The 20,498-nt window shown below is 39.0% G+C and overlaps 1 protein-coding gene across 1 annotated transcript in view; it reads left to right on the forward strand.

The window, feature by feature from the left end:
* CDHR1 (cadherin related family member 1) overlaps positions 1-20,498 on the forward strand; it is a 53,749-nt gene that overhangs the window by 16,297 nt on the left and 16,954 nt on the right. The window contains exons 7-10 of the mRNA XM_001370964.3: positions 10,592-10,708; positions 15,371-15,514; positions 16,083-16,161; positions 16,897-16,997. Coding sequence (XP_001371001.1) covers positions 10,592-10,708; positions 15,371-15,514; positions 16,083-16,161; positions 16,897-16,997 — 441 coding nt within the window. The remainder of the gene's footprint in view (positions 1-10,591; positions 10,709-15,370; positions 15,515-16,082; positions 16,162-16,896; positions 16,998-20,498) is intronic.

The following is a 20,498-nucleotide window of genomic DNA, read 5'->3' on the forward strand; positions in this document are numbered from 1 at the left end:
ATGCATTTATTAAGCACATACTTTGCATTGGGAAGAATGCTAAGCTGCTTAACAAATACTATCTCATTTGATCCTCTCAACTCCATGAGGTAGATTCTATAGTTAGCTCCATCTTACAGTTAAAGAAATGAAATCAAACAGAGTTAACATAAGGAAACTGAGTCAAATGTGGGTGAAGTGGCTTGCCCAGGATCACACAGTAGTAAATATTTGGGTCTGGATTTGAATTCAGGTCTTCTTGTTCCAGATCTAGTACTCTATCCACTGTACCACCTAGCTGCCTCATAGAGTAATCAAAGAAGCAATAATTAGTCATCAAGAGACATGAGTTTGGTCTCATCTCTGGCACCTGCTCATTTCACAAACTTTAGGAAACTACAACTTTGGTGAGCCTCAATGCAAAGGAATGGAGGTGAGCTATATGCCCTCTAGGGTACAAGATTTGACTATGAGTCTAACAACCAAAATGTTTTGAACTTGACTTCTATTTAGAAACTGGGTAGTATGGTGGCTAGAAAACCAACCTTGAGGGTTTTGGCTTGAGCTGGGCACCTGCTGACTACATGACTGTGGGCAAGTCATTTATCTTCTTAATGTTTTAGGTAACTCTCTGAGACTCAAATCCAGAGAAGTTTCCAACTGGTATTGAAAGAAAGAGTTTTCTCATCTATGAGTTCTCTCTACTAATGAAATCATGAATCTAGTACCTATCCCTTTTGCTGCTCTATGCTTTTTGGAATAGATGGGACTTCAACTGGATTTTGAAGACCAAATGGGAATGTCAGCCCAGGAAGAGGAAGGGCAAGGAGATTCAGGGCATTGGGAATGGTATGAGCCAAGAAATAGAGATGAGGGTGTAGCCCTCCTATGTTCTAGGAAATTAGACACAAGCCCAGATTATTCAGGAATTCCCCTTACTCAAGTTTGATCTGTTCCAGGCAGTTCCCATATTCCCCCAAAGCACCAACCTCACCTCTTTTTTTTCTGTGTTCCTAATCCCCCTGGAAGAGTCATTATAAAACTTTTCCATCACAGTCCTAATGTATCCAGAACCACATCCTCCTTCCATGTTAGAAACAGAATTCTTTCTTGTTTTTCCTTCTACTCCATACCTTTAATCTATATATTTAAATTAGTACTAAAATATTTTAAGAATACCTTCTTGGCTGCTATCTTTGTAGAAATCACCATCAATCTGCTCACACTTTGGGAAATTATGGAGTGTTTTTCAATTTAATCTCTTTCAACCTTGGTTGAGCTCTATTGCCCTTTCCTCCAAAGAGCATCCCACTCCCATTCTGATTTTAGGCCTTGGTGCCATCCAGGTCTAACCTTATGTCTAACCAAAGGGGTTACTACTTAACATGAAGTCATTTGAGGCACACCCAAGCCCTCCCACCCTCAATTCTGCCCCCAAATTACCTGGCTCACTGACCTGCCACAGAGCCTGAAATTTCCACTATTAATTTCATCCTTTGGATTTGCCCAAGCCCCCAGTGGGATGTAAATACCTCCCTTGGGAGGGTTGGGATACTAACTCAGCAGCATCCATTAAGAGACTAGCAAAAAGCTGGAGGAGACCCTAAGGTGATGTGACTCAGGATGGGTAAGTAAAAGAGAAAGTCCAGACTGGCTCAGGTCCTCAATGGCTAACAGAGACTGGTTTTGTGGCCATCTGCTTAGTTTACATGTGATCTACAACCATCTCTTCTTTTTTCTCCTTCTACTTTATTTCTTATGACCCCCTAAATGCAAATTCTCTGTTCCAACCAGGCCAAAGTCATCTTTGGCCCCAGACAGATCATGATGATTCCTGCCTGGGTGCCTTCATTCATGCTCCTAAATTGTCCTCCTCCCACCTATCCAAATTCTAGTCCATATTTCAAGGCCCAGCTTAAGTACCACTTCTTTTTTTTTTTAACCCTTACCTTCCATCTTAGAATCAATGCTAGGTATTGGTTCTAAGGCAGAAGAGTGGTAAAGACTAGGCAATGGGGGTCAAGTGACTTGCCCAGGATCACACAGCTGGGAAGTATCTGAGGCCAGATTTGAACCTAGGACCTCCTATCTCTGGACCTGACTCTCAATCCACTGAGCTACCCAGCTGCTCCCTGAAGTATCACTTGTTTGATAAAGTTTTCTAAATTTTTTTTTAGATTTTTCTTTTTCTTCTTCAAAAATTTTCTTTTACTCCAAACTATGCCAGGAAGGGAGGGAGGGAAGGAGGAAGGGAGGAGAGGTAGAGAGAAAGGATGAGTGGGGAGGGAGAAAAATAAGGAAGGAGGAATAAGCATTAATGAAATGCTTACTATGCACCAGAGCAAAACTAAGCACTTTATATAAATATTATCTTATTTAAACTCAAAACAACCCTAGGAATTAGATATTATTATCATTATTAAGTGATTTGTCCAGAATTACATAGCTAGTAATTATCTGAGTCTGGATTTGAACTCAGATCTTCCTGACTTCAGTTCTAGTTTCCTATACCCACAGCATCACCTAGCTGCCTCCAAAATGCCATCCTCTATCTATAATGTGCTGCCTCTTCTATTAATGGTTCCTTTTTCATTAACTCCTTTTGAATTAACTATGTCTCCTTAAGGTAGACTATGAACAACGTAAAGGTATTCCTTCCCCCTTCCTGCACCTCAATGCATTTAACTCAGCACTGAGCACATAGCATGGGCTAATACCTAAATGTGTGATTATTAAAAGAATATCTCACAATGCATATTAATATGGATTTTATATTATAAATTATATATAATATATATAATAAAAATTGTAGATTTTTTCCAAATGTATTTGAAAACTTTATTCAATGCTTCTAAGCTAGGGGTGAGGGGCGGGTAATATATCATAGAGCCCTAATCTAATCAAACTCTGATTTTGTAGTAAAAAAAATTTATTCAACCATATCTTATCTTAAGTCCATTTAAATCATTAAATCCATTATACAAGGCCATAACTAGCCAAGGGTGAAGAATGTCCTGACATGATTTTGATTCCCATTCACCAGTACCTCTCTGACAAATAATATAACTACCTAAGGCCAGAACCCCCAGAATCCTTGGTGCCCTCCTTGCTGGTACTGCTGTCCCAGACATCCCCAGAGAAATGCCAACAATATCCTTGTACTACCACTATCTGCTGCCCTAACACCTTCAATTTTTTTTCCCTTGGGTGAAAGTAAATCCAATTCTACTTCTAAAGCTACACTCTTTGTCTTGGGCAGCCTTTAGAAATGGGTTTTCTGGGGGCAGCTGGGTAGCTCAGTAGATTGAGAGCTAGTCCTAGAGATGGGAGGTCCTAGGTTCAAATCTGGCCTCAGACACTTCCCAGCTATGTGACCCTGGGCAAGTCACTTGACCCCCATTGCCTAGCCCTTACCACTCTTCTGCCTTGGAGCCAAGACAAAGTATTGGTATTGATTCTAAGATGGAAGGTAAGGGTTTAAAAAAAAGAAAGAAAGAAATGGGTTTTCTCTATCAAGAATGAAGAAGATGCGTGAAGATGGAAATTATTTGTGATCAAACTGCTTTTTCTGGGAGCATTCGGGGAAAATGAGAGAGGAAGATGAAGTTACCTCTTCCTAAGTGTTCATAGCAGGCTAAAGAAGGAGGGGAGAAATCTAATCTGCCATCTCTGTGACACATTCAGTAATCCCCACTCAGCAATCAGAGCCATTTGGCAATTGGGGAGAGGGATGAGGGCCTGAACAAAAGTGGGTCAGAGCCTACCTAGGAGTTCAGTGCAGATTAAAAGTAATCCTTTATAGGAGAGGAAAGCCAGGATAAAAGCTGTGTACCAAGGAAAATAAAGCCACAGCCCAATGTCCTTAGTCCCACCCAGAAATTCAGTTCAAAGATATCTGTTGAGTTCCTACTGTGTTTTTGTCTCAGTGATACTTTAAACATTGTGGGGGGACCATAACAAGACATGGAGAATAAACAATAGCCAAAAGACTCTAAGCAGCCAAAATAACCATCACAAAAATTTTGCAATTAAGTTTTACACATAGGAAAATGCATCAATTCCTCACTCAGAACCTATTTGCTCTTATACAGTTCTAATAGCCTGGGCAATCTGATTTCCCAAACCAAATAGCAAATAAAAGGCAACAAATAAAATGGAAGCCTTGCAGATGTCTAACAGCAGTAAGAACAGAGGAAAGAGAAAGAAAGAAAGAAAGAAAGAAAGAAAGAAAGAAAGAAAGAAAGAAAGAAAGAAAGAAAGAAAGAAAGAAAGAAAGAAGAAAGAAAGAAAGAAAGAAGAAGAAAGAAAGAAAGAAAGAAAGAAAGAAAGAAAGAAAGAAAGAAAGAAAGAAAGAAAGAAAGAAAGAAAGAAAGAAAGGAAGGAAGGAAGGAAGGAAGGAAGGAAGGAAGGAAGGAAGGAAGGAAGGAAGGAAGGAAGGAAGGAAGGAAGGAAGGAAGGAAGGAAGGAAGGAAGGAAGGAAGGAAGGAAGGAAGGAAGGAAGGAAATAATATGAAAAGATATCGCATCTCTGAGACTCCATTTACTACTCTGTAAACCAAAGAAATGGGACTGGGTCAATCATTCTCAGCTTTCAAGTCCAAGGATGGAATATTACTTTTGAAAAATATTATGGACTCTGCAAATGATGGTATCATGTGTACCTGTTGAATGAGAGCAAAAAGTGACAATTTGAAATGAATAGTTGTACATTAATTTGTGTTTTTCATTGTGGTCACATCCACACATATTTGAAAAAATAATATTACAAACGTAGGGAGGAGATTATAGCTATATCCCTAGCTGGCAGCCTCATGCCTCAGATTAGCCTTATAAAACCTCATAAAAAGCTTTATGGGGAAGCTGAAGGTGGGGATGGCCACTAAGACAAAGCAGAAAGGGAAAAAGAGAAGAGTAATCCATGAGCCAAGGGGTGAAAGTGAGCTGTGATAATTTGGTGATGGCCTGGAAATTTGATGATATGGAACACAGATGGATGAAGGGAGCATGGGGTAATGGTCCTTGGCTAGAAGCCAATGTACTCCTCCTCCCTGGCCAGTCTCAGCTGGAATTCTCAATGAGAGAACTTGTGGAAACCAGGGCTTTCCATTTTCCATGGGGCTTTTTGTGATTCCCTGCTTTAACCCTGGCAAATGCAGGGGATGCAGGTGCCCTCTACTCTACTCTGTACCAGCAAGTACAAGCAAAGATCTCTCCATAGGAAATACTAACCCTACTCACTTATATATAGCCCACAGAGCCCTGGGCTTAGAGTCAAGGAGACCCAAGTTCAAATCCTGCCTCATTCTTAACAAGCTGTGTTCCAATTCTAAATCCACATTTTCAGCTTGGTATCGAGACAAGAAAAGACTGTTTTTTGTTTTTGTTTGTTTTATATGCAGAAAAAGGATTCATTTTAAGAATGATTTAGAATAACAAAAACCACCTCAATATTACATGATGCAAAATAGGAGAGAGGAAACAACCTTGTTGGCTAACTCCAAAAACTCCCAAAAGGAGAGACATGGTGGTAGAGTGAGTAGGTAGAGATCTGAACTCAGAGTTAAGAATAATTGAGTTCAGTCCTGCCTTGGTCACTTGTGTTCTTGTTATAAATCTCAAATCCTAACTAGAGGATAGGATTGATTGTTTCCTTATCTTTATAGTGAAGGAGTCAGACGGAAGCAATATGGTAGAGTAATGAAATTGGGAGTTAAGAAGAGCTGGGTTTGACTCTCATCTAAGTCACTAATTTATTGATCCATCGAGAATCTCATTTGACCTCTCTGAGCCTCAGTTTGCTCAACATGAGAAGGTTGGACTTAATGATCTAGAAGGTCCTTTTTAGCTTCAGATATATGATCCCAAGGTCATATGCCCTGGTATACCTGGCCCAGAGGCATTATTCTATTTTCTCTTTCTCTGTCCTTCTTCATCCTTCTTAAATTGACTCTGCCAATGTTACCCCTACCCCATCTCCCCTGCCCAGACTACTGACTCTCCTGCTCTTCCTATATTATCTTGGCAGCTAAACCTTGGTAGAGATACCCTTTCCTACCTCCTTGACTTTGTGGGTGGCCCTGACCCCAGAAATAGCCCATTAGCTTGTCACCATCATGGCTACAACTCCTGCCACATATATCTGTGTGAGGCATATTATTCAGTTAAAAGAAGGCCTATTTATCTATATACAAATTCAAATATATGCATGAATATTATATATGTATATGTTGTCCCAGAAGCCTTAGTGACATTTTAAGCATTATACATATAGCGCTGGACCTGGAATCAAGAAGACTTGAGTTCAAACCCAGCCTGAGACATTTACTAGCTGTGTGACCCTAAGGAAATCAATTAGCCTCTTGTTTCTTTCATCTGCAAAATGGGGATAATAATAATATTGCCTCAAAATGTTGTTGTGTAAAAACAAATAAGATAATCTTTGTAAAGAATGTTGCAAACCTTAAAGAATAGTTTTAAATACTAGCTAGTATTATTATTTATTTATTTATCTATATACTTTTTAATGGTGTCTATAGATTAGAAACTATTCAGCTAGATAATCTCTGAGCTGCCTTCTAGTTCTCAAGTTGTCTGTGAAGAGAGAAAAAATCATTTTAAAAAATGAGATATGAGGATTCCCAATTCCCCACAGTTGCAGGCTATTTCATGCAGGAACAAACAGCTCTACATATCTCAGTGGACCCCGAGTTTATATATGTATTTAAAATATTATATTAATAGATTTTCATGAAGATGGCCTGACTCATCAAGAAAACATTAAATGATGTTGTGTCCTCTATTTAAGCCGGCAAGGGAGTGTGTGTGATACATTTTAGAAAAGTAGTCACTCAGTTCTTTAAAAGGTATTTAAAAGATTTTTAACAGCATAGCATGGATGACATACACTGGGTTTTATTTTGGTTACAGTTTAAATAAAATTATTTAAAATGTTTCAAAGGTATAGCCTTTAAAAAAGAGGAAACCTTTAGTTGCCTGAAAAAATATAGCTTACCAGAATTACAGGAGACATGAGAAAAGAGTGCTGGATCTGGATTCAAAGAACCTGGATTCAAATCTCATCTCAGCTGCTTATTATTTCTGTGACATCAGTTTCCTCACCTGTAAAATGAGAAAATCTATCCAGATCAGAGGTGTCAATTTTACTGCCAGCAAAACTCCTGAATGTGGCCAGAAACAATTTAAACTTCAGGAAACATTTAACAAAATAAATAAAAATGCAATGCAACATAAATAATGTTCATTTGTGTTTTTCTAAGTCAATATGCAGTACAGTTTTTATTTGAGTTTGATGCTACTGGTCTAAATTAATTCTAAAGGCCCTTCAGATGAAAATCTATAACCTACCACAAATCCCCTGAAGTTTCTAGATATCTGAGATCTCACTAGCAGCTTACAGACTACTTGGAGAGATAAGACCAGAAAGACAAGCCCATAGAATCATTGTGCTGGATTTGGAATGAGAGAAGCAAGGTTCAAATCCTGGTTCTGCCATATACTACCTGAGTGACTTTGGGCAATCATTTGATCTTGGGAAAGTCACTTGACCTCAGTTTCTCCAAATATAAAATAAACAAGACTGTAGAATCTCTGTTATTTGAAAAAAAAAATGGAAAGGAAGCTCACTGAAGGCTAAAAAAGGCTAGAAAAAAGACTTGTCCCTGAGAAGAACAGACAGGTTGTATCACCAGCCCACTGATTTTAGTACCTGCATTTCTTCCACAAGATCCTTCTTCCAGGAAAAGTAAAAAAGAAGACTATTTTGGACTATCATTTAGTCATTGCTGCTGACAAAGTGCAAGAGGTGTTGCTTGCTAAATCAAGTCAACAGAAATAGCTGGTGGAGTGGGCACTATTTATAGTCCTTTTGCAGATACTTCAATTGTTCCCTTGGACTACTTTGTTGTTGTTCAGTAATGTCTGACTGTCCCTGACCCCTTTGAAGTTTTCTTGGCAAAGAAGCTGGAGTGGTCTGCCATTTCCTTCTCTCGCTCACTTTATAGATGAAGAAACTGAGGAAATAGGGTTAAGTGACTTGCTCTAAATCACACAACTAGTGAGTGTCTGGGGTTAGATATGAATTCAGGTCTTCCTCACTTCAGGTCCAACACTCTATCCACTGTGCCACCTCACTGTCCTATTTTTTGTTATTCTTCGGCCATTTCAGTCATGTCTTACTCTTTGTGACTCCATTTGGGGTTTTCTTGGCAAAAATGCTGGAGTGGTTTGCCATTTCCTTCTCCAGCTCAAGAGGAAACTAAGGAAAACAGGTTTAAATGACTCTCCCAGGGTCACACAGATAGTAAATGACTGAGGCCAGACTTGAACTCAGGAAGATGTCATCCTGACTCCAGGCTCCATACTCTATCCACTACGCCACCAAAAAGAGAAAGAAGTCCAGGAGCAGCTAGGTGGCCCCGTGAATAGATAGCCTGGCCTGGAGTCAGAAGGACCTGGCTTCAAATTGGGTCTCAGACACTTCCCAGCTCTGTGACCCTGGGTAAGTCACTTAATCCTAATTACTTTGCCCTTACTACTCTTCTGCTGTGGAACCAATACTTGTCTTGATTCTAAGACAAAAGATAAGGATTTTGTTGGGTTTTTTTTTAAGTCCATCCAGAAGTGTGGTATTGTAGCCCTTGATGGCTAAAGTCCTGGAAATTATTCCCAGCTTACCCGTTAAATGGCTGTGTAGTCTTCTGCAAGTTAATCAACCTCCCTTGACTTAAATTGTCTCCTCTGTAAAACAGGATTGGGGAGATTTTGGTTATAGATCTCAAAATGGAGCCAATCTTCTAGGTCAGCGGTGTCAGACACTGTCCAGGCTGCATGTGGTCCACCACACTCAGGAACCAGATAAAAATGTGATTGGAGAATATATAACAAAATAAAACAATAAAATATAGAAAATATTAATTTGTGATTTTCTATCTTTTTCCCTAGTCTTCTACCTTAGTATCAATTCTAAGACAGAAAAGTGCTGAGGATTATATAATTGGGGTTAAGTGACTTGCCCAGTCACACAACCTGGGAGTGTCTGAAGCCAGATTTGAAGCCAAATCCTCCTACTTCCAGGCCTGTTACTCTATCCACTGTGCTACCCGGCTGCCCCTAACAAATGGCTTTCCAGTCCAATATGAGCCCACAGGGATCTTTAAATTGATTTAATGATCTCTGCCTCTATCTGAGTTTAAGACCATTGTTCTTAATAATAATTACTAATTACTTATTAATGTTATTATATTTATTATTTAAAATTAGCATTTTATTTATGTTTCATAATATTGGTATATTAATAATCATTGGGAATAATCTAGTTGGATTTCATTATTTGAGAGATGAAAGAATATATGCTCTTTGAAGGCAGGAATAGTTTCATTTTTGTTTTTGTATTCTCAGCCCAACACAGTGCCAGCTGGGTACATAGTAGATGCTTAATAAATATGTATTGAATAATTAACAAGAAAATTGAGGTGAAATGACTTGTTCAAGGTGACATAGCTCATAAGTAACACATCTAGGCCCATCAACAAGCATTTATTAAGCATCTGCTACATGCCAAGATTGAGCTAAGTGCTGAGACCTTGCCATCAAAGAATTTACAATCAGAATTTACAGAGTCAGAATTTAACCCCAGTTTCTCAGACATCAAATTCAATATTCTTTCTGCTGTGATACACCAGGATATTGCAGCTTCCTGGAGACACAGAGCTAAGCCAAGTGCTTTGGGGGTCATTTCCTGCTACTAGGGTCAATGAATCCAAGAAGTTACTTGCAAGGCCCTGAACTAGGCAAGAATAATATATGGTTTCTGCTCTCAGGCAGCTAAAAATCAAAGTGGAAAAGTGAAGTAATTGCACAAGACAAGTTAATGAGCAAGAAAATGGTGGCCACTGTTGAGTACCATATTAGGACTTAGATGATAAATGCTTTAGGAGTTCAGAGGAAGGAAAGAACTTCGAGTTGGAGTGATCAGGGAATACTGCATGCAGGAGGTGGAATGGTGACAGCTAGTGGTTATTGCCTACTCTAGGGGGAAATGGACTCTGTAGAAAGTAATATTATCTATTGTAACATAGAGAAAATATTCTAGCTGAAAGGTCTCTTTCAACTCTGATTCCATATGGAGGGTGTGTGAAGGTATGAATTAGGATCATCTAATCAGTAAGCATTCATCAGGCTCCCACTGAGCGCCAGGATCATAGAATCATAGATCCCAAATTAGAAGGTACTTTAAAAGCTATTGAGCCTCCTCCATCTTCTCCTTTTAGAGGTAAGGAGACCAAGACCTTGAAAAGTTAAATGATTTCCCCAAGTCATACAGATATTAGCCAGCTAAAATGGTATTTGATCTGGGTTCTCTCTTTCTGAGTCCATTACCCTTTCTGCTCTTTGACAAGCATATTTCTCCTTGCACAACCCTCACTGAGGTCAACATGGCCATATCTTCCCAAGAGGAAACATGATGGGAGAATTGGGGTTTGAGTGACCCTTCTTTTAGCTCCATTTGATCCTCCTAGAAAAGAGCTCTATGGTGGGGACCCAGTGCTCACACAGGAACATGACTTATTCCTCTGCCCATTCCTTCTTACAGAATCTCCACTCCAACAAGTTTACTATGGATCGTCACAGTGGAGTGCTACGCATTAGCGTTGGAGCCACTCTAGACTATGAGAAGTCGAGGACACATTTCATCACTGTCTTAGCCAAGGTAATACAGGGATTTGGTTTGGAAATCTGGGGTGGTACCATCATCTGGAGGGCAGAACATCCTTTGTTAGTGATAAGGATACCTGCATCTTAAAGGAGGCAGGTTCTTCCAAAGATAGGAAGAGAGGAGAAGCTAGGAGACTCAGTGGATTGAGAGACAAAAGATCATGGGTTCAAATCTGACCTCAGACATTTCCTAACTATGTGACTCTGGACAAGTCATTTAACCTCAATGGCGTAGTTCTTGATATTCTTTGGTCTTGAAATTGATACTAAGATAGAAGGTAAGCGTTTAAAAAAAGGAGGGGGATCATCAGGTTTTTGAAGGAAAGACATTATGGATTGAGGGAACTACTGTATCTCTCCTCTTAGTTTAAATAGTGCTTCCTCCTTCAGAATAAAGGAAATGCACTGAGCGATAGAATGGAATGCATGTTGGCTCTGGAGTCTAAGGCTAACTACCTCCATGACCTAGAACAAGTCACTTATCATCTGTGGGTACCATTTTTCCTGATTTGTAAAAGGAGGGCAATGAAATGACCTCTGGGATGCCTTCCAATTCCAGAATTATGATATTGTGATCCTTCCCGATTCCTCCTCTAAAATCAAAAAGGGGAAGATCTAAGTCAAACATTGCTGTTGTTCAGATCTTTCAGCCTGCCTCGTTATGACCCTTTTGGGGATTTTCTTGGAATTTCATTCTACAGTCATTTTACAGATGAGGAAACTGAAGCAAACAGAGTTAGGCAACTTACCCAGAGTCACATCGCTAGTATCTGAGGCCAGATTTGACTTATTGTAAAAATAATTCTTCTTGATTCCAGTCCTCGCCCTCTGTCCATTGCACTGCTTAGTTCATCTAGTACAGTAAGAAAAGTGCTAAAAATGAGAGTCAATGAACCTAAGTCAAATCCTATCTCTGCTACATATTACCTATATGACCATTAGTAAGTCATAACCTCTCTGGGCCAGCTAATTTCCAAGCAAAGCCATTTAGCAAAATGGCGGAGCAAGAAGACCTGCAGTAGAACATTACCCATATAAACCTGTGGCATCCTCTCACAATACATGGCCATCCCTGGAAAGAGGGGGCACATCTAAGACAGTCTCACATCTCCAATGCTACAGAGCCATTGGCATCTTCTGGCAATGCCTCTCTCAGTTCCTCTGCCCTGCTGGGATCATGCCCTCTATACTAGGCATGTAGTCTCTCCCAGACTCACTGACTTAGTTCATAGTCTCTGCCAAGCAGATTACTGCTCCATGCTCACCTCATGGGTTTGCTGCTAGCAGGGGCCCCATAGCTCATTGCTGGGCTCTGTTAGGAAAGGTTAGCTCTCCTGGCCAAGAGATCATGAAGCTTCTCTCCTTCCAGTTTCCAGCTTCAACTTGAATCGTTCCTCTAAGACTTAGTGTCAAATTCACATTGAACCAGGGACCACTAAACCATGCATAAGAATCCCTACAGGCCACGTAGTGACTTAGAAAACTGCATATTAACATGATCTATGCTCTATTCTATTTTTATTTGCTTCATTCAATATTTCCAATTACATTTTAATCTGCCTCTGGCCACCTTTGAATAGATAGTGAGTTTGACTCCTCTGTTCCAAGAGACAGAGTGGGCTGGCTGTTCTCCTCTCTGTTTAAAGCTACATTTGTTCTGGCATGACAGACCTCCAACATACCCACACACCAGACTCAGGAAAGACGCTTACACAGAATGAAGGAAGTCCAGAAGATACAGACAAAGTGGACAATTTTGAAATCAACATATTCATTTTATTATAAATAGATTTTTAATTTTCATAACAAAATTTCATGCATAATACTTTTTTTCATTTTTCTTTGTTTATGGAAATAATAATGGTTGTTAATATTTATCAATGAAATATCATTTTTAAAAGATCATTAGCTGTTTTTTCTTCCCTATAAAGAGAACCTGATAGTCATAGTCTCTAGAATCACAGATCAGGGGTTGGGAGGGCCTGAAAGACCTCTGAAACCACCCCCTCATTTTATAAAAGAAGAGTCAAAGACTTGCCCAAGATCACACAAATAATAAGCATCAGAAACATAATTTAAACTCAGGTCCTCTGACTCCATACCATAATACATCTCCTGTGTTCTCAGAGTGCAAGTTCTTGTAGTTTCTGCCAAATTTGGGCTTGATGGGGTATTTTATGCCTGTCAGTGTATGACCAGTCTGGCTAAGGCACAAAGGTTCATCATCAGGTTTGCTGAAGAGTCGTGAAAACTTTAGCAACAGCAATTCCTAAAGACTGGTTAATCATAATCTGCATTGGTAGAGGGAGAACCCTACCAATATATTTATACATTCATTTATATGTAATTCTCTTGGGTGGCTAAATAGTGTAGCAGATCAAGCACTAGGCTTAGAATCAAGAAGATTCATCTTCATGATATCAACTTCAGCCTTAGACACTTACTAGCTGTGTGACCCTAGGCAAGTCACTTCACCCTGTTTCCTTCGATTTCCTCATTTGTAAAATGAGCTGGAGAAGGAAAGGGCAAAACATTCCAGTACCCCAAATGGGGTCATCAGGAGTAAGATATGACTGAGCAACAGCAAAGAAGTAAGTGTCTAGTCTGGCTCAAGGATCATAGGTCAGAGATTTGGAGCCTCAAAGGAACCTTAGAGATCATCTTGTCTGATTTCCTCCTTTTACAGTTATGGGAACAAGCCCAGGGAGACTGAGTGAATTTCTTAAGATTTCATAGATAATAAACACTAAGGGTGAGATTTGAATCCAGATCTTTTGACCCTAGACTCAATGATCTTTCCAATGTACCATGCTAACATCTTCAAGGTAAGAGCTAGTTTCATTGAGCTGCTGCTCTCCTAAGTAGGAACACCTATGCAGTGAGGAATACATGACCTTGAGGTTGGCTTCCCTTTGTAAATATGGATACCTGACTTTATCTCCAAGAAAGTATTTCCTTTCTTTGTCCCCACAGCCAGGCCAGTTTCCTCACTATCCCTACTACAATACCCAGTCCTGTCTGTATGCCTTTACTTATGCTGTTCCTCCTTCATAGCATAGATTCCTAGACTGTAGAACTAGGAAGGGCCTTAGAAATTATCTAGTCCAATCCCCATTCCCCTTATTTTTTTAAATCTTTACTTTCTTTCTTAGTATCTTTTCTAAAACAGAAGAACAGCAAGGACTCAGCAATTAGAGTTAATTGATTTGCCCAGGGTCATACAGCTAGGAAGTGTATGAGGTCATATTGAAACCCAGATCCTCCTTTCTTCAGCCCTGGCACTCTTTCCACTGTGCTACCTAAAAACTGCCCCTAAGTCCCCTCATTTTTCAAATGAGGAAATTGAACCGAATTCAGTAAATTTAGTTAGCCTGGACAGCTGCTTTATGCCAGAAAGTGACATCCAACATGACAACCATTCCTTTCCTTGAGATTCTTATTTGTTGCTCTACTTTTAAAATCTTCTTCCCCATGAACTGCTTTGTTCCTTTCTCTCATTTTACTTTCTTTTCTAAGATGACAGAACCAAAGATTTTGATCTTAAAGGGATTCCAGAGATCAGCTAGTCTAAAATCTCTCATTTCATAGATGAGAAAACTGAGACTAAGAGAGGTTAAATGATTTGCTCCAAGTCACACATATAATAAAGATCAGAGCTTGAATTTGAAACCATGTGCTGTTTCTTTGGTATCATATTGCTTCCCTTCCCCTTCTTTCTTTCTTACCCATGACATATTCCATATAATATTCCTCCTTGACACCATCTCTTTAATGTCAATATTCTCCTGAGAATAAGGTTTGATTGTAAACCAGGATTTACATCATAAACTCAAAAGAATCCAAACTGTGGATGACCCAAATAGCTAAGACATAGGTAATAGTGTACATAAGCAAGCTACAGCATGCTACCAACTATGATTTATTATTAAGTAGTGGCATAAGGAATATCATTCAGGTAACTGTGATTAGAAAAGAGATTTTATCCAGCAAAAAGGAAAAAAAAAACATGGAGCAAAAGCAAAGGATAAAAGAGATAGGCCATCCAAGGACTTAAATGATACCCTTGAATTTGGGGGAGAAAAAACTATCTTAGATGTCTAGAATGTCAGGTAGATACACATTAATATTTGTAAAGTGTTTTGGGAATCTATGCTAGTTATTATGCTAGTTGTTATTATTGAAAATGTGGACAAAATGATGAGAAAATATGAATGAGATCAGTAAAATTATCAATGAGGTTACTCTTCCACTGAGGGAAACAGCACACATGTTGAAGATTATGATCACTGAAGTATTGAATTCTAGTTTATCCATATTCCTTCACAAATAACTATTTTTTCTTTCTACATTCTTCTCACCTAAGCAAAGCCTACCTATTCCTCAAGACCCAGTTTATCTCACCTTCATGAAGTATTCTCTGGTTTTCCAGCTTTCATCTATATATGCCCCACTCTCATGATCTGTAATACCACTTATAGGAGAAAGACAGAGACAGATAGATGTATAGCTATATATATATATTGGAATTAAATGTTCAACTATCAACCATGATGCATTCTTTACTAATTGTCTCATGGTGGATATCTTATCTGCCTAACAAAATGGTAAGCATCCTTGGGTTTTAGGACCCAATTCTGATTCTTGTCTCATCCTCCAGGATGGTGGAGGGAGGCTCCGAGGAGATTATGTGGTATTCTCAGCTACCACCACCATTACTATCAATGTGGATGATGTCCAGGATACAGCACCCATCTTTGTTGGCACACCATATTATGGCTATGTCTATGAAGATTCCCATCCGGTGAGTGAGGATATAGCTTTTTGGAGGGGATACCTGATCCTGGTAAAACTGGCAAAGAATCTAGGTTGTCTTTGATTTCCCCTTTAACCCTGTCATTGCCACTCATGCAGGCAGTTAAAACCCTCATCATTCCTTTTAAATAACCACATCCTCTACTGTGTCTTGGCTACATTACATCCCATTCTTGTAATCTCTTTGGAAGTCAGTTTGATACTATGAATAGATCACTGAAATGGGAGTCAGAGTGTGACCAAGGGTTACTAAACTATTAACTATCCAGGTACAATGAAAGTTTCTAGGTTCTGGCCATTGCAATTATAGGGAACTCAGTCAATAAAAGAGGAACCAGACTAGGGCATGGACCCTTCCTTTCTCTTTTTCAGTGCCATATAAAAGGTTACACACTCTGAGTCTTGATGCACCGTCCCTTCCCAATATGATTGGGCTTTTCTTTCTCTTGAGCAGGAATGCTTTGGGAATGCCTGTTCAGGATTATTCTATATTGTGAAATTCAAGAATCTCTTTTTTCTCTATTGCCATCATGTAACTATTCTCTATTTTCTTCCAGGGTTCAGAGATCCTAACAGTAGTTGCTGTAGATGGTGATCGGGGTAACCCTAACATGGTGCTCTACAACTTTGTGAATGGTGAGTTCTAGAAAATATTTGAAGAAAGGAGCCCCGGATGCCTTGTCTTCTTACTTTTGATTCATAAACTTCTGGGCGCCCACTTTCCATTTTTGAAACTAATATACATGAAAGATGGTAAGGACCAAAGTTACATTATTCAATGGAGCATTAAGCCACTCAAAACTCAAAAAAAGAAGACAATAGTACAGATATTCTGAACACCGTGGTTTCTGCTTTCATGCCCATGTCTGGGGGTTTCAATCTAGATTAGAGGGGGGCAGTACACAAGCAGCCTAGAAAAGTAAAAGATACTACAGGTCTCCTATAGTAAATATTATAAATCTTGTTCATATATATAAGTACAGGCATTGCTATAGTTTTTAACCCTTACCTTCTACCTTAGAATCAATAATATTATGTATTGGTTCCAAAGCAGAAGAGCAGTAAGAACTAGGCAATGGGACTGAAGTGACTTGCCCAGGGTTACACAATTAGGAAGCATCTGAGACCAGATTGGAACCCAAGATCTCCTGTCTCTAGGCCAGACTCTTAATCCACTGAGCTACCTAGCTGCCCCCAGCATCACCACAATATAAAACTCAAGCCTATGGGAGACAAGCCTGCAGATATAGGATCCCAGAATTCCATCTTGATGAGAATACTTTATTTCTGTTCAAACATTTGCTCCCTACTGTAGGCCTTCCTCTCCTTTTGGCCTTTTAGGGAACTGTAGTTATTCTTGTTTTGAAACAGGGAGTGATGAAGCCTTTAGGATCAATGAAACCACAGGAGCTATCTCTGTTGTAGTGTCCCCCAGCCAGCTCAAGAAGGAGGTATACGAGCTGAGAGTACAGGTAAGAACTGGGGAAAGCTCTCCATGAACCTATTAATAACTTTGATTGAATTTCTATCTGTTTAAGGGTCAGAGAATAAATTCTTTTTTTTTAATTTTAAACATTATTTTATTTGGTCATTTCCAAACATTATTCATTGGAAACAAAGATCATTTTCTTTTCCTCCCCGCCCCCCCTCCCACCACCTTTCCCTCTCCCATAGCCAACGCACGATTCCACTGATTATCACATGTGTTCTTGACTTGAACCCATTTCCCTGTTGTTGGTATTTGCATTAGAGTGTTCATTTAGAGTCTCTCCTCAGTCATATCCCCGCAACCCCTGTAGTCAAGCAGTTGCTTTTCAGCGGTGTTTTTACTCCCACAGTTTATTCTCTGCTTGTGGATTGTGTTTTTCTCCTAGATCCCTGCAGATTGTTCAGGTACATTACACCGCCACTAATGGAGAAGTCCATTACGTCCGATTATACCACAATGTATCAGTCTCTGTGTATAATGTTCTCCTGGTTCTGCTCCTTTCGCTCTGCATCACTTCCTGGAGGTCGTCCCAGTCTCCATGGAATTCTTCCACTTTATTATTCCTTTTAGCACAATAGTATTCCATTACCAACATATACCACAATTTGTTCAGCCATTCCCCAATTGAAGGGCATCCCCTCATTTTCCAATTTTTGGCCACCACAAAGAGTGCAGCTATGAATATTCTTGTACAAGTCTTTTTCCTTATTATCTCTTTGGACTACAAACCCAGTAATGCTATGACTGGATCAAAGGGCAGACAGTCTTTTATCACCCCTTGGGCATAGTTCCAAATTGCCCTCCAGAATGACTGGATCAATTCACAACTCCACCAGCAATGAATTAGTGTCCCCACTTTGCCACATCCCCTCCAGCATTCATTACTTTCCATAGCTGTTATGTTAACCAATCTGCTGGGTGTGAGGTAATACCTCAGAGTTGTTTTGATTTGCATCTCTCTGAGTATAAGAGATGTAGAGCACTTTTTCATGTGCTTATTAATAGTTTTGATTTCTTTGGCTGAGAACTGCCTGTTCATGTCCCTTGCCCATTTATCAATTGGAGAATGGCTTGATTTTTTGTACAATTGATTTAGTTCTTAGTAAATTTGAGTAATTAAACCTTTGTCAGAGGTTTTTATGAAGATTGTTTCCCAATTTGTAGCTTCCCTTCTGATTTTGGTTACATTGGTTTTGTTTGTACAAAAACTTTTTAATTGGATGTATTCTAGATTATTTATTTTGCATTTTGTAACTCTTTCTAAGTCTTGCTTGGTTTTGAAGTCTTTCCCTTCCCAAAGGTCTGACATGTATGTTATTCTGTGTTCACCTAATTTTCTTATAGTTTCCTTCTTTATGTTCAAGTCATTCACCTATTTTGAATTTATCTTGGTGTAGGGTGTGAGGTGTTGATCTGAACCTAATCTTTCCCACACTGTCCTCCAATTTTCCCAGCAGTTTTTATGAAATAGTGGATTTTTGTCCCAAAAGCTGGGATCTTTGGGTTTGTCATATACTGTCTTGCTGAGGTCGCTTGCCCCCAGTCTATTCCACTGATCCTCCTTTCTGTCTCTTAGCCAGTACCAGATTGTTTTGGTGACTGCTGCTTTATAATATAGTCTGAGATCTGGGACTGCAAGGCCACCTTCCTTTGTATTTTTTTTTCATTATTTCCCTGGATATCCTTGATCTTTTGTTCTTCCAAATGAACTTTGTTATGGTTTTTTCTAAATCAGTAAAAAAAATTTTTGGAAGTTCCATGGGTATGGCACTAAATAGATAGATGAGTTTGGGTAGGATGGTCATTTTTATTATATTGGCTCATCCTACCCATGAGCAGTTAATGTTCTTCCAATTGTTCAAGCCTAGTTTTAGTTGTGTGGAAAGTGTTTTGTAGTTGTGTTCATATAGTTCCTGTGTTTGTCTCGGGAGATAGATTCCTAAGTATTTTATTTTGTCTAAGGTAATTTTGAATGGGATTTCTCTTTCTAGTTCTTGCTGCTGAGCTGTGTTGGAATTATGTAGAAATGCTGATGACTTATGTGGGTTTATTTTGTATCCTGCAACTTTGCTAAAGTTGTTGATTATTTTGATTAGCTTTTTGGTTGAATCTCTAGGATTCTTTAAGTAGACCATCATGTCATCTGCAGAGCGATAATTTGGTCTCCTCCTTGCCTATTTTGATGCCTTCAATTTCTTTTTCTTCTCTAATTGCTACTGCTAGTGTTTCCAGTATAATGTCAAATAGTAGAGGTGATAATGGGTATCCTTATTTCACTCCTGATCTTATTGGGAATGCATCTAGTTTATCCCCATTGCAGATGATACTAGCTGATGGTTTTAGATATATACTGTTTATTATTTTTAGGAACGACCCTTCTATTCCTATGCTTTCTAGTGTTTTTAGTAGGAATGGGTGTTGTATTTTATCAAAGGCTTTTTCTGCATCTATTGAGATAATCATGTGGTTCTTGTTGGTTTGCTTGTTGATGTGGTCAGTTATGTGGATGGTTTTCCTAATATTGAACCAGCCCTGCATCCCTGGTATAAATCCTACTTGATCATGGTGGATGACCCTTCTAATCACTTGCTGGAGTCTTTTTGCTAGTATCCTGTTTAAGATTTTTGCATCTATATTCATTAGGGAGATTGGTCTATAGTTTTCTTTCTCTGTTTTTGGCCTGCCTGGCTTTGGAATTAGTACCATGTTTGTGTCATAAAAGGAGTTTGGTAGAACTCCCTCTTTGCTTATTATGTCAAATATTATGTCAAATATGTCAAATAGTATAGTATTGGAGTTAGCTGTTCTTTGAATGTTTGATAGAATTCACTGGTGAATCTGTCAGGTCCTGGGGATTTTTTCTTAGGAAGTTCTTTGATGGCCTGTTGGATTTCTTTTTCTGATATGGGATTATTTAAGAAATCTATTTCTTCTTCTGTTAGTCTAGGCAATTTATATTTTTGTACAGAGAATAAGTTCTAATGATTCTCAGGAACTTGAAGAAGGATTGCTATTGTTGGAAGATAGAATGACACATCATTTCTATAATTTCAGGGGCATAGAACAATTTCCCCCATCTATCACAAATGTATGAAATTCTACCACTAGAAATTCTTTGAGTGTAGTAGATTTGGGGGTAATATTAAATTCCTAGCTCCCCTAATGGATCCTATTTATATAATCTTGTTAAAAAGAGATCTTTACAAAATTGTGAAGAAGCAGCACAAGCATTTTCATCCCTCTTTTATAGATAAGGAAACTGAGGCTGGGAGAGAAAGAAATCATTTGCCTAAAGTTTCCACAGGCATTCAACCTTGTCTCCTTTTAAAGGTTATATACCCTTTTGAGAAAATAGCAGAGACAAGGCTCTTTTCATTATAACACTAATAAATGACTTTCCTCTTAGACAGGAAGGGTCTAGAAAATCAGGATGGAAAGCTGGAACACTTAGGGAAAACCAGAATGGGAAAAAGAGCACAAAAAA

Source organism: Monodelphis domestica, chromosome 1 (assembly GCF_027887165.1).
Source record: "Monodelphis domestica isolate mMonDom1 chromosome 1, mMonDom1.pri, whole genome shotgun sequence".
In the NCBI taxonomy this organism is placed as follows: Eukaryota; Metazoa; Chordata; class Mammalia; order Didelphimorphia; family Didelphidae; genus Monodelphis; species Monodelphis domestica.